Source organism: Anoplolepis gracilipes, chromosome 12, assembly GCF_047496725.1.
Source record: "Anoplolepis gracilipes chromosome 12, ASM4749672v1, whole genome shotgun sequence".
Lineage (NCBI taxonomy): Eukaryota > Metazoa > Arthropoda > Insecta > Hymenoptera > Formicidae > Anoplolepis > Anoplolepis gracilipes.
In genome coordinates, this window is record NC_132981.1 from 9,517,372 (window position 1) to 9,531,299 (window position 13,928).

At 35.4% G+C, this 13,928-nt stretch overlaps 1 protein-coding gene across 6 annotated transcripts in view; it reads left to right on the plus strand.

Moving 5' to 3' along the window:
- The window catches only part of Kdm3 (Lysine demethylase 3), a 278,486-nt gene that overhangs the window by 250,438 nt on the left and 14,120 nt on the right, over nt 1-13,928 (plus strand). For all 6 annotated transcript variants that reach the window (XM_072903705.1, XM_072903707.1, XM_072903706.1 and 3 more), the window contains one exon: nt 500-632. In XM_072903705.1, coding sequence (XP_072759806.1) covers nt 500-632 — 133 coding nt within the window. The remainder of the gene's footprint in view (nt 1-499; nt 633-13,928) is intronic.

Consider the following 13,928-nt stretch of genomic DNA (forward strand, 5'->3'; position numbering starts at 1 on the left):
GAGCAGTAGAAAAACATATTCATGCTTCGTGGCCAAAAACTATGGCGCGAGTATTATTTTTTATCGTTCGTTGGAAGAATGTATTTTATTATTTGAATATTGAGACTTGATATAATTTCGCAATATGATGTTGACGAGCTACGTAAATGCGAGTGAAAATAAAATTTATAATTAAGTGAAATTAATTTGATTTTTTGCAAATTATATTGATAGGAAGTAATAATAATAAGAAGTGATTATTGTATTTTTATTAATTTTTGACAAAGAATTGCAAGTTGAGATGACGAGCTATTAGAACTAATTAACTAAGGCCATGTACGTGTGCGCTTCAAGATTTAAAAGTGGGATATTTTTCGCTGACGGTGCTTTTGCAAAGCGCCTACTAAATCCGTTCTTAATTGCCAATAGCCTTATAAACCTACGAGCTAATTTATACGCACCGATTCGCATAATCGCGTGATAATAACGAGACTGAATTTTCCTTGTTTGCTTGTTACAGGGAACGCCGCGAAGCGGAAGTGCGCGAGTTGGAGAAGGTCAAGATGGAACGGGAGAGGCTTGAGAAACAGAGGGCGACCGAACAGGCGGTTCATAAGCACTTCGAGGAGTCCCTCAGACTGGCACAACAAAAGGTTAGTCATGCGTTATTATTCGTTTCCAATTGATGATAACCTGTTCTTTCTGATCCACACACTGCAGACATTTATAACGCCAAATTTATTTCTTGCGGAAATTAAAATTAAAAAATTAATTAATCGTGAATTTAATTAATATTGAGCTGACGATATTAAAAATACTATATCCATGATTTACATGAAGAAAATACATGCAAGTATCCTTTAACAATTTCGACGAACTTCAAATAATTTTCGTCATAAATTGAAATAAACTGAAAATAAAGAACTGCGCATTTAATAATTGAGAGAGAAACAGTCTCTTGAAATTAACTCGATATTTAGAATATTAACGTCACTGTGATAATTATCCATAGTTTTGTTTATCTCGATATTTATATCCTAACAATGTGAGGAGACGCTCTTGTTTTTATTTATTGATAACTCGTGTAAAAAGTTTTGACAAAAATATCCTGACGCGCTTAAGATCTTTATTCACGAATTATTATCATCTAGCCATTGTCTATCATTTTTGAGACTAGGAGCATCCCTCCTGCAATGGCTCTAACGAGTTAATAATGAGAAAGCTCGAGTTTCTTTCAAGAAGAGTGTGCTCTTTGTTTCACGATGAAAAATCGTTACTTCACGATCCTTATTCAGGAATAGGCAGAGAAATGAGGGAGACTATGCGAGGGTTGGTTCGATTAAAGTTTTTAGCAAAGGGCTGCTACTTTCTCGGTTAAATCACATATATAGGAAGAAGAGCAATGAAACAGAAAAGTTATTTCTTACTCTTTTTGTTTTGCTTTTTTTTTTTACAGATGTGAACAAACTATTAGAAATATTAAATAAAATTAATCACGTATAAGTTATTTCTTTTATTGATTATGAATAGTTAGTGCGAAATAAAATAAGTAATTCACGAGTATTAAAATAAGATTTTATTTCAAATATACTTAATTTTATAATTTAGAAATATATATTTTAAATATATATTTTTTTGTTAAAAAAGATTTAACTAATTAATTATTATATTATACGAACAGTAAAATATTTAAAAGTTATTTTCATACGTATACGAGTTTGTAAGTACTGAGTTTTATTTATTTATTTTTTTGTATAATTTATACACACATGTCTTTCAAGTCCGTTTTTGTGTTTTATTAATGTGTTGAAAACTTTAATTTATTTTTCAAATTAAAAGATTTAATTTCTTTTAAAATTATTTTAATTAAAATTTTCAAATAACAGTAAAAAAAATTAAAAAAATATCTTTTTATGTATTTGTACTACTTGCTTATTGTCAGTGGCACAGGCTCGCTCTTACGGAGACCGAAAAGGTTCAAAAAACTTTAAAAAGCTTAACAATTGAACAATAAAAGAAAAAACGAAGGGAAAGTTGCTAAAATAGGTAAAATAGTCGTCCCTTTCCTTTGAATTTTTTTTTTCAAGTGTTCACTTTTCTAACATATACCTGATTCCTCATTCAAGCTTTAGATTTCTAGCACGTTCGTTGTATATTTACACTTTGAACTATTGATATTTAATTAAAAAATTTTAAGTTAAAAAAGTGTCAAAATTGCAAGTTTTGTATCATAATCACTTTGATAATTGCGATAACGCAGTTATCGGGTAAATATTCGTTTACGCAATAAAGTGTGTGATACCTTCGGTATGTCTTTGAGCGTGAGTCAAAAGCAAGTTTTTAGTTTTTGTATGTTATTTGTTCGAATGTTCGAAATTTTTCGTTTAATATGGATCATAAAATTGTTGATGAACAGCAATATAAAAGTGATATAAATAATAGTGCGATATATGATAAACATATTATAAATAATGACGGACAAGATACGAATGGTGTAAGTGATAATGTGAAAGGATTCCATCAGATATGTAACTTTGAAGACTCTCGTTTCAAACGATATCAAAATTCGATCGCATTAAGTGAAGTTCAAGAAGAGATTGCCAAAAAAGAATTCAGAAAATACAGAAATCAACTTCTTTCACAATGGCATACGCAAAAACAAGCGGGAAAACAATTTGAATTGAAGTTACCACATAGTACTGTCTATAATTTTCCACATAAGAAACTAATGTGGAACTCGCGGCGTTATCCAAGGAGTTCACTTTATCAAATGGTGAGATTATTTTCGACATTCTAATTAAGTAAGATAAAATTTTAAAATGTTTTTCTCAAATACAGTCCCCATGTATTCGATATTATTGTTCGGTAAATATGAAGAATGCGATTAACGTTCGAAACGCTTCGAAATATAATAGCAGTTTCATTTCGTGGTCTTTGTGGTCGACCTTGGCACTTGGCCAAGCTATCGCAGACGGGCTTGAGGTGCGTGCAACACATCCGAGATTGGCTTAAGAATCCAGAAAACACGTGATCGTGTGGAAAAAATGCGAGCGTGAAACTTCTAGAATGAGAAAACTTCGATAATTTTTTGGAAAGACTTGCACGGCTTTTTAACTTTTCCTCGTGGTTGCTGCTCGTTACTGTATGAACTAATTTTCTATGAAAAGTGCAAAAATTTGCTGTAAATACAAAAGTTATTCGGAAAATCAACTTTCGGTATAGACTTGCAAAATAAAACAAGAGATGAATGTATAAAAAAATATTTTTTCGGTTTCTTGTTTTTATTTCGTCTACCAAAGATTGATTTGAGACTAGCTCTCTTAGTTACAGCCGCTTAGAGCGGTTTTTCATTCCGCAATTGTCTCGAGAAAGAACAGGATATATTAATTACACGATTCATTGTATAATCATAATGACATATATTAATTATTTAGCTCTGATAACGCAACGTATATTCATTATACATTAGTTCTCACAATACGCGCACACGCGCGGGAGCCAACATAATTAATTATACATTTCTGTTTTTCAATTTTTATTTTTTTTTCTAGTTTATTTACAAAGAATTGTTTTGAAAGTCATATTTCTATAACGCATGTTCTATAGCATCTACTTAAAAAAAAAAAAAAATTTCCAGTTTGAAAGTTATATGGGCAAATTTTATAGTAAATGACGCAATTATTATTATCGTTTCTTCAAAGATAATTAATTATACCGCGTGAAAATAAGCGCTTTTGTCGAAGATGACAAATGCACAGATAGATATAATGTTCACATATCGAGTGGAAAAAAAGCCATTGATACGCGAGGAAGTTATGATCAAAGTTATGATCGCGTCGATCGTCGACGTCAACGATATCAAAACTTTCACGCTGTTTGTCGCCGGCAAAACATCTCCGACCTTCTCCCCCTTCTCATCTTTCTCTTTATTCTCTTTGCGAACACACGTGTATGCGCGTGCGAATGTTCCGCAAGTGACATTTGCAATGTAAAACTCACTAGTACGATCATTAATTATGCACGCGCACGGCGATACGTAATAATGGAGCCTCGGAGAATACGCGCACTCTGCATATTTTGACTGTATTTTCCTCACTTTGTTTTCAATGGAGAACTCTCTGAAAAATTCCATAGAATTTTACGTTTGAAAAAAGAAGGAACATATTTGAAGAAAAGGAAACGACATGAATTGACATTATCTTGAGAGTTTTGAAAGAATTTATTGTGCAGTTTCTTATAGAATATTTATGGCTCTGCATAAATGAAGAATATGTATTTATCAACACATATTTATTGACAAAACATATTTGTTAAAAAATTAAGAAATAGGAAAACAAAATTAAATTTTACAAAATATAGCACTTTTTTTTTAGCGTGCTTTTGTTTCTTACATTCAATGCATGTTATGAAATATAATTTTTTTATTTAGAGTTAAATAATATTTTAAGTAAGTTTTATTCTACGATAATATTAATTAATTCTCACGAGTGGTTGTAAACGAAATTATTTATAAAAAAATTTTATATACAGAAAATATAGAGAGCAGTTATAATATTTTTAATCTAGCAGATTTCAAAATAATATCTCACAAAATTTTGAATATCTAAATAGATAAAGATTTTCTTTATGTTTTTCGTAAAAATCCAAATATCTGAATGTCTCAAATTTTTATCTTACAATTACAATGTTACCATCTCTTTTCATTACATTCCAAGCATTTGTCATCTACGCAAAGTAATTGACACGCTCGGAAAGAGCAGCGAGAAGAACCTTGTACCATGCAACGTAAAATGAACTATGAACTATTCAACGAAATGCATCCGCAATCATCTTCCTCTAGGAACGTTCTTTAGCCGTGCTTGGAATTTCGACACGTTCCCTCGCTTCTCCGTGCATCGTGAATTCACTCGTCGATGTACCCACGCCTTCTAATCCCGTGCGAAGTTAATTACCGCCCCGTCCACACATGTTATAGTACACGTATACATAAAAATTACTTCGGTCTTCCTCTCGCGACGCGCACATAAACATCGCTCTCGCTTCTCTCTCTCTTTCTCTCTCTCTCCCCTTCTTACCAAGCGCACACGCATGTGCGTGCTATGCATTCGCGCGTGTTCTCACGCACACGTACGTATGCGCGACCAGTCGGACAGTACAGTTATCCGTAATATACGCGAAAGCAAGTCGCGCGTGTTCTCGTATAAAGGGGTCACATACGCCATTCGCGTACATATGTACTCGGTATATGATATCATATGTGCCACGATTTAATACATACATACATGTATGTTCTCGCGAAATGCATGTGCACGATGGCGTAATACCAATGTGGCGAGCGCACACATCTGTACGACGGTGTTAGGCGGATTAGCTCGAGTTACGGATGCACGAATACACAGACATACACACGTAATGTGTGGCCTCTAATCTCCTTTGATCGCACGTTACAGCGTCGGTAGAAGGGCGAGGGGGGGGGGGGGAGGGGCTGGCTTCTCCTCTGGTGCACGGCACGGCGAGGTCGGACGTAAATTGGGCGATCCGTTAGATATATATCCGTTGATGGAAATCGTTTCCCCGGTCGGCGACACTGTCGCGATGCAACGCGATCGCAAGGTCATTGGATGGAAGCTATTGCAATGCTTATTATATATATGTTTACTTTTGCGAATGCACATGACGTCGAAATGATGTAAGGTGACACGTAGATTCCCCGTTGGAGAGAATATGTCTCGCACGATGGCATAAAGAGAGCGACAAAAGGAGAAAGGAGTTCAATCTACTTGAGTTTATTCCGAGTCTATTATAAAGAGTCTGTTAATACTTGATGATAAATTCCTCCCGAGTAATTAAATGAAAACGCGCAAACGAGCATGAGATGGTATAATGGCGCTAGAATAAGATCAAGTGATAATAATCATGTGAATATTCTTTGGGTGACGAGAATAGTTAGATTTGAAACTTAAAAGATACAGATAGAGAGATGTTCATTTTTAATGGCACTAATGAGAAAGCTAAAGAAGAAAAATAAGGAAAGGAAGCAAGAATGAGCGGGGAGAAAATGAGAGAGAGAGAGAGAGAGAAAGGAGAGAAAAAAAAAACAAAGAGAGATTAATGAGAAAGATGAATAAGATAATACATATCCAACTGACACTGTCCGCAGATCGATTTATAATCATGTCCTTGCATGATGGAACATTTATCTCAGCGTACACATGTTGCCTTAATAATATGCATACATGTACCGTTTCATATTATTATCGATCTCGATTATTTTCTCGAAACTCCCGGGGAAATGAAGGACGAAAGTATAATCGAAATCGACTTGTCTACATCGAGGAGGGAAGGGTTCCTCAAAACTTGCTACGAATCGGAGCAGATAGTTAAACCTTGATTACCCCATTGCTTTATGCGCGTTTCAACGTTGCGCAAAGGAGGCTCTCCGGCTTTCGAATCTTTCTCTCTCTCTTTTTTTTTTCTTTTTTTTTTTTTCTCTTCTTTTTCTCTTGCGAGTGAGTCAAGGTTTTCGGGACGGCTCTCCAAATGCTGCCATGCTAGCTGAAAATTAATGACACAGTCAGTTTTGTAAAACGGATCCGCGTTCACAACCGGCACTTTATAATTACGTTGTTTCGCGGAGGAACAGGTTTCTTGACTCGGAAAAAAACGAGACATCTCGTCTCTTATCACTTTGTTTAAATCAATATCTCAATCTGCATATTCTCTACACGTGCAGTGTCCTGTAATCTCATACGTCTCTTGCTTTCTCTCTCTCTCTCTCTTTCTTTTTTACGGAAATATATAAGTATATTTTTACGTAATGCGAATGTGAACGTGTTTGCTTAGTCACATATGCAATGTAACTTTGTAATGTAGAATTTTCCTTCTAAATGCAAATGTGTAAGAAGAAAAAAAAAATGAGAAGGCTGTACGTCTCGTTGGTCGCGATGATACATATTGCGGTGGGAAATGTAGAGTCCCATTCATTATCGTTACAAAATTGCCATCTTTCGTTAATTACTCGCGATATACGGCAGTTAGCGTCGTAGTGATTACACGTCCCGAGATCGTGAGGTCAGATAGGCAAGATAAATTCTCTTTTACCGCTTGTATCTACAAGTATATACGTAAAAACTCATACAATAATCGCTCTGTGTACCATTGTGCCGACGCTGAATAGAGACGCACAATAGAAATTCAAAGATCCCGTTAAGCATCCGGCATTGAATAAGTAGCGCCGTGCGTGTGCTTGCTGCTCAAACGCACACATTATACACGACCGTGTACTTTATTCGTGTTGGTTTATCCTTTATTTACCGGTCACCTGATATTCCACATTTTTACGAATAAAAATCGCGAGAGTAACATGTAAAATCCGTTTCCAATCGCGTTTGCGATCTGAATATATAAAATATTTCGTGAGATTCGTGTTAAGGGAGCGCGACTCTTGGTCGCGAGACGCGGAACGAGGACGTCAAATATCGAATTGTAGAAACGACGATCGGAGATGTAATCGAGGTTTTGCTGAACAAAGTGGTTTACAAATTTATCGCAGGATATCTTTTGAACTTTGATGCAAAGCTTACAAAGCATCGTCTGTGTGTCAGAGTACGTGTTGTAGCGAGGGCTAACGATAGCCGAGTTCGCGAAGACGATATAACAGTAGAAGTGTGTAATCAGCGTTCCTCGTGCTGCGTATCAAGCACATAGGAAGCCTTCGGGCTTCGTCGACGGTGTCGTCAGCGGGTTTAGCTTCTTAAGAATCGCTTGGCACAGCTCCTTTAGAGTTTAACGGTGAAAAATGTGTGTCGTGTGTATCGAAAAATTGATAATATATTATTTTCAATCGCTACGCCAAAAACAGACCAAGTTATATTCTTCTAAATATCGCACGAAAAGATAAAATATACATTCTCTAAAAATGTAGTAAGAAATTATCACACTTTTAATTTTTCTGTCAAAAGTTTCATTAAAAATTTAGTATACACTGTGACAAATGTGTGTTTTTTTTATATTTTCAGATGTCAAAATTTGAACGTCATCATGTATTCTTAAGTTCTAGAAAAACTCTTAATAAATTATACTCTATATTTAAATTTAAAAAATGAGGCTAATTTATTCACGAGATGGTTAAAGCGTACGTGTATGTTTTATTAATAAAATGTCTAGAAGATATTGTTTTATCTAAAGCATATATATATATATATATATATCTCGAGAATATGTGTAATGATAAAGTATTTTTGTCAATATAAAAGGAGAAAGATTTTTCAAGGCTTTATCTCGCTAACGAACGTCGCATCGTTAAACCGTTTAATTACAGTCGAGCCTCAAATGCTCTTTCGTTTGCTATTCGAATCAAAATTTATTCTCGAATGCGAATCGAGGACTGAGTGTACAGGTGAAAGATATGCACGGTATGTGACTTTTTTTTTTTTCTTATCACTTGGACATACGAGTGTCTGCATAGTCATAAAAATAAACCAAATGACTCCGGTTCTTTGCCGTCTCTCTTATCGAAAGTTATCTTGCCATTATCTGTTTGCTCGCGGCGTAATATTGCCGTCTATAAGACGATAAGATAATACGTCTTTCTGTGTGCGCGCGTTTTCGCAACGCGTGCAGAAAATTTCTGCGAATCCGGCCGCGTTTTCGATTTCGTTCGCCATTGAGCTTTACGTATTCGCGCGAATTTTGCAACAGACCCGCAAAAATATAATTTGATACCGTCGAAATTATACGCACCGGTCTCAGTTTCTGCCGAGTATGTATTTCTTGAAAGTTAAGCCTCGCTCCTCGCGGTCTCGCAGTCTCGCGGTAATCCCGACCGGAGTACGCATTCCTCCGTGTTGGAAACTGGTATTATTGTCTCTCTGTGTATTTGCGTGGAAATGGCGATGCGAAGGTATTGGGAATAATTTACGCTGCAAGTTCTGGTATACACGGGGCGCGAGTCGGGCGCCGCAAAAACCGTTCAAGGAAAGCGAGATCTCGATCGGGTCTTTCTCAAGCCATATATATGCGTATGGTATAATATGCTGTAGTTGTGCATTATTATCTATACATTATTCATCGGCGCACACATCACGCAGACGCGCGGTGTGTCTTTTAATTTACCACGGATCTCACCTCCTCTCTATATGCATACATTACCATATCAATCGGACAATTTTTTAAATTCCCCGTGGTAGGAATACTTTGTTTATTAATCGAATAAATTATTGAACGTGATGGAATTCTCCCTCGCTTCCGTCCGCTTTCCTCTCTTACAAAATCGTCGAAGCTCGTCTTCGAGTGTCAGAGGTTAGCCATAATTTGAGATAACGAATCAACGATGAACGATTTAATAAAGTTTTCGCTTGTGTCGTGATCCCCCGCGAGCGTTCATGTTGCCGATTGCTGATCACGATGTTTAACGTAGACGGTACGAAAGCAAATTGCGAATTGTCTACAACGGGCAAGGATTCTCACGCTAGAATACGTTTAATGTTTGTGTATTTATCGATCTGTTAAGGCAGATAATGTTATAAATTAATGACGCGATAGCCCGTTTCCTTGTTATTGTCATCGATAAGGCGCGCAAATATTTATCACGCCTTCGATTGTTGCTCGCGACCATCGGTCGTTCGATGACTGATTAGTGACTGATGAAAGTTTTGTCCTCATCGTATTATAATGATAGATACGATTCTAATCTTTTGATATAGATAAATTGTGGGGTTCTTCAATTTCTACGTGTAAATTCCACGTCGATTATCGCGATAAACCTTGCAAATTTGTGTTCCCGAAATTTTTTACAAAAATTACACTCACGATGCGTTTGTATTTAAAAATCACAAGTCATAAAAAATCAATCATACTTAATTTTATTGAGTAAATAAATGTATAACATTGTGAAAGAACTTTAAAATATATAATATATATATTCTACGTGTAAATTCCACGTCGATTATCGCGATAAACCTTGCAAATTTGTGTTCCCGAAATTTTTTACAAAAATTACACTCACGATGCGTTTGTATTTAAAAATCACAAGTCATAAAAAATCAATCATACTTAATTTTATTGAGTAAATAAATGTATAACATTGTGAAAGAACTTTAAAATATATACATATATATATATATATATATATATATATATTCTACGTGTAAATTCCACGTCGATTATCGCGATAAACCTTGCAAATTTGTGTTCGCGAAATTTTTTACAAAAATTACACTCACGATGCGTTTGTATTTAAAAATCACAAATCATAAAAAATCAATCATACTTAATTTCATTGAGTGAATAAATGTATAACACTGTGAAAGAACTTTAGAATATATATATTCACGTTGCGATTGTTTATGGGATCCCACAGTAAGTAAACGATGAAGAGTATTATATGAAATCATAGGGCGTTTTGTCAGAGAAAAAGTACCAGGATGAAAGGTCGAAAAAAAAATAGGAGGGTTACGAGAATCGTCTTTGTGCATCAGTATATTTCTGAATATTTCAAAAGGTTCTTTGCTTTACAAAAGCGAGTCTAATTATGCTTTCTATTTCCTTCTTGAATATTTATTCATTGCTTGTTTGATGTTATGAGAACTGAAAACAAGAGAAAGGAGCCTGTGCAAAACCAAGATTGCTACCAGCAGTGCATATTTTAACATTGAAAAATTTTATTTTGCATTTCGCAAGAGCGACACAAATTTGTCTCTTTTGCTTCTGTCCAGTTCTTACTTAGGTATGCATCGCGAATAATTTAATCGCAATCTGTAATCTATTAATACCGATGTATATTTGCAATCGTTTTCAAGGACAGATGATACTTTCAGATATGTTTGTGAAAGTGGATAATCAATCGAGATAGTGCCGTTATAATTGTTAATCCTGTACCGTTTGATAAATGTCCTTGACAGCAAACACTGTACTTTGCTGTGACTTTGATCATTATTCTGGGAATGTATTTCAAGTTCGATCATATTCGTATATGTAACACGTTTTCCGATACACGACACCCTTCGACGCGATACGTATTAAGATCCGTTACACGAATATGATGTACGCAATTATTGTTGTGCCGATCGTATTACGAGACGATCTAAACTTTCCTTGGGTATGACTCAGCCCTCGCTATCTGGGCAAATCGTTTCCTCTCTGTAATAACACACGCAATAAAGGCGTGCGCGATAAGCGAAATAATTGGAGCGGCGTGGCACGGAGGAAGGTACGAAGAGAAATTTATGGCGATGTTTTGTGAGAATTGCATTGAATTAACGTCATAACGATTTTAATTAATAATTATACATTACATTAATAATTAATCAAATATTTACTTCATATATCGTTACAATGAAAATTTTGTTTCAAAGTATTATAACAGATATTATCGCATATATATATATAGTTATATACATACATAAATACATAATATATTAATGGTTGGACTTTATAATATGTGACATGATTGCGTGATTATATTACATGATTGGACTTTATTATTTAATATTTTCCAATAATACTGAAATAATGCAAATTAATATATTGTCAAAGTAAAACCTTGTTAACGTTACTCCTCGATATTCTCTGCTTATTTTAGCGTTTTCGCAATATCAGCGAATACTAATACAAATCCACGCGCGGGATGGAAATTAGAAAGTTTTCATAATATGTATTGTATTCTGGATATTCTGCGAACGCGAATGTCTCATGGAACGAACCGTGAATTACCGCGGTAGTTTCTATGCTGGATTACACATTATACCATTCACCGTAAACGTGACTCGAGCGCTTGCCGTGTCCCACGCACGCGCCTTTACGCGATTGCGAAACCTCCCCCTCTCGTGTATCTCCTTTAATGAAATCTAGCGAAAAGCCTCTCTCTCTCTCTCATAAATAATAACGAGATTGTACGACGCATATATATATATATATATATATATATATATACTCTTCGTGCGAACGAGACGGTGAAAAAGCACGCGCCTCGCGTAATAAGTTCATCGGCGCGGGTTGAGCAGGAGAAAGTCAACGAACCAATAGCGAGCGGTACTTGATTGACTCTGAATGGTACGTCGCTTTTATTACGTGCAATCGGTCATAATCCGTCTCCGTTCCTCCCTCGTTTCGTTCTCCTCCCCCTCGGCGATCCTCGACTCCGCTCGCTGTCGTCCTACATCATTCACGACACATAACCGGTGGCGTGCTCTCAAGTATAGTATTAACAAAGCACTGTATGTCGTACTCAAGTATAGGTTGAGAAGCACTAGATTCCGAACGAGCTAAACTGCCACGGTATGTTCCCACCATTTGTTAAATTTATTCTGGCAAAATTATCAATATAATGCTTATAGTGTTTTATATTAAAATTACAATAATCTTTTAATGTGTCAATAAAAAATGAGCAATATAAATAATTATTTTTTTATATGCAAAGCTCTTGTGCATACATTTTTTAGCTAAGTAGTCTTTAAGAGATATAACATGACAGTTTGGAACTATATGATATACAACGTGTATACGTTACATTTGTCGAGCTGTCTCAAGACTGTAGGAAGACTACAGGTTTTTGTTTCGCGCTCATTGCATTTTCTTTTATAAGGACACACACACACGTGTGCGCGCATAAAGCGCGCGATGACGCGAGCAAGGAGGTAAACAGAATGTGGGTTGACATTTACTCGCGTCTCGATTAGCATAGTAAACCTTCTTCTCGCTAGCCTATAATTAGATTCGCAGCTTGCGAGCTCTTGTTCTCGATCTCGTCAAATCCTGTCGTCCTACAAGGACACGAGTCTTTTTTTATATCGAGAGACATTGGAACAGCCTTGACATGATCCTTACTCGAGAGAAACGAATTATATTTTCTTAGAAAGGTACTAGATATTTAAGATAATAAGTTTAAACGTTTTTATTCAAATATAGCGTAAAATCTGTGAAAAATATTTGTAGATTATGGAAATTTATTATAAATTAAGGAAAAAAAACTTGAACGTATCGCGAACGAATGACGTATATTACCCTTTTATATTACTAGTTTTTTCAGCTTTTTGCGAATAAATATTAAAGATTAATGGACACATTTTCAAATAATTTGAAAAATGTCATGTTATTAAAAAAAAAAAAAAAAAAGAAAAAAAAAAGAAACAAATGTATAGATTTTAATTAGTTTGATCAATTATAAATTCTCAAAAAAACTTCTGCAGCTTCACGAATTTGCAAAGCATATCATAACTTTAGAGTAGCTGATGATGTATTTACTGGAATTTCGAGTTCCAAGGAAAACAGGAAAACCGTCGACACAATATTTACCGTCTTTCCTCGTCAGCTTCGACGATTCGGTTTTACTTGATTACATTAATTTACAGCCTTCCAGTCGCTCTAGAAACGAGTTCTGTCGAGTTTAATCGACGAGCGTCAGCAGCGAGCGGAAGTTGTTTGTTTGATCCTCCCGGAGAAGTTACTTTAGTTAAACGTCCAAGTTCGTTCGCTAGCTTCGCGAGGAGTATTTTCGAGGCCTTTTACGATGCCGTAGCATTAATGAAGTCAGTCGGTCTGAACAAATCTCGCGCGACGTTAATCGCGTAAATCTTGTATTTCTGTTTCGCACGATAGTACTGTGATAGTACTGTGGATGAATGTCGTAATTCGTCTTAATTCGTTTCTCTTTGATTTTTACATTTTTATCTTTTACTTCTAACTTTCTAGTTTTACATCAAACTTTCGACACAGAAATCGCAAACTTTGCGGCTAAATTATTTCTCCGCCCACGCAATGTGAGTCACATGTCTGCAAATCTTCAATAATAAAAAGAATTTTTTATTTATCTTTATTCTTGTACTCTTTTATTTTTTCTGTTTTGCAAAGATGCGATATCACTTTTTAAAACTTTTTAAGTACTTGTTTGTCCGACTGTAGTTCCGTTTGTGCACGATATTACGGCGATTTATTGCAAAAAAAAAAGAAAA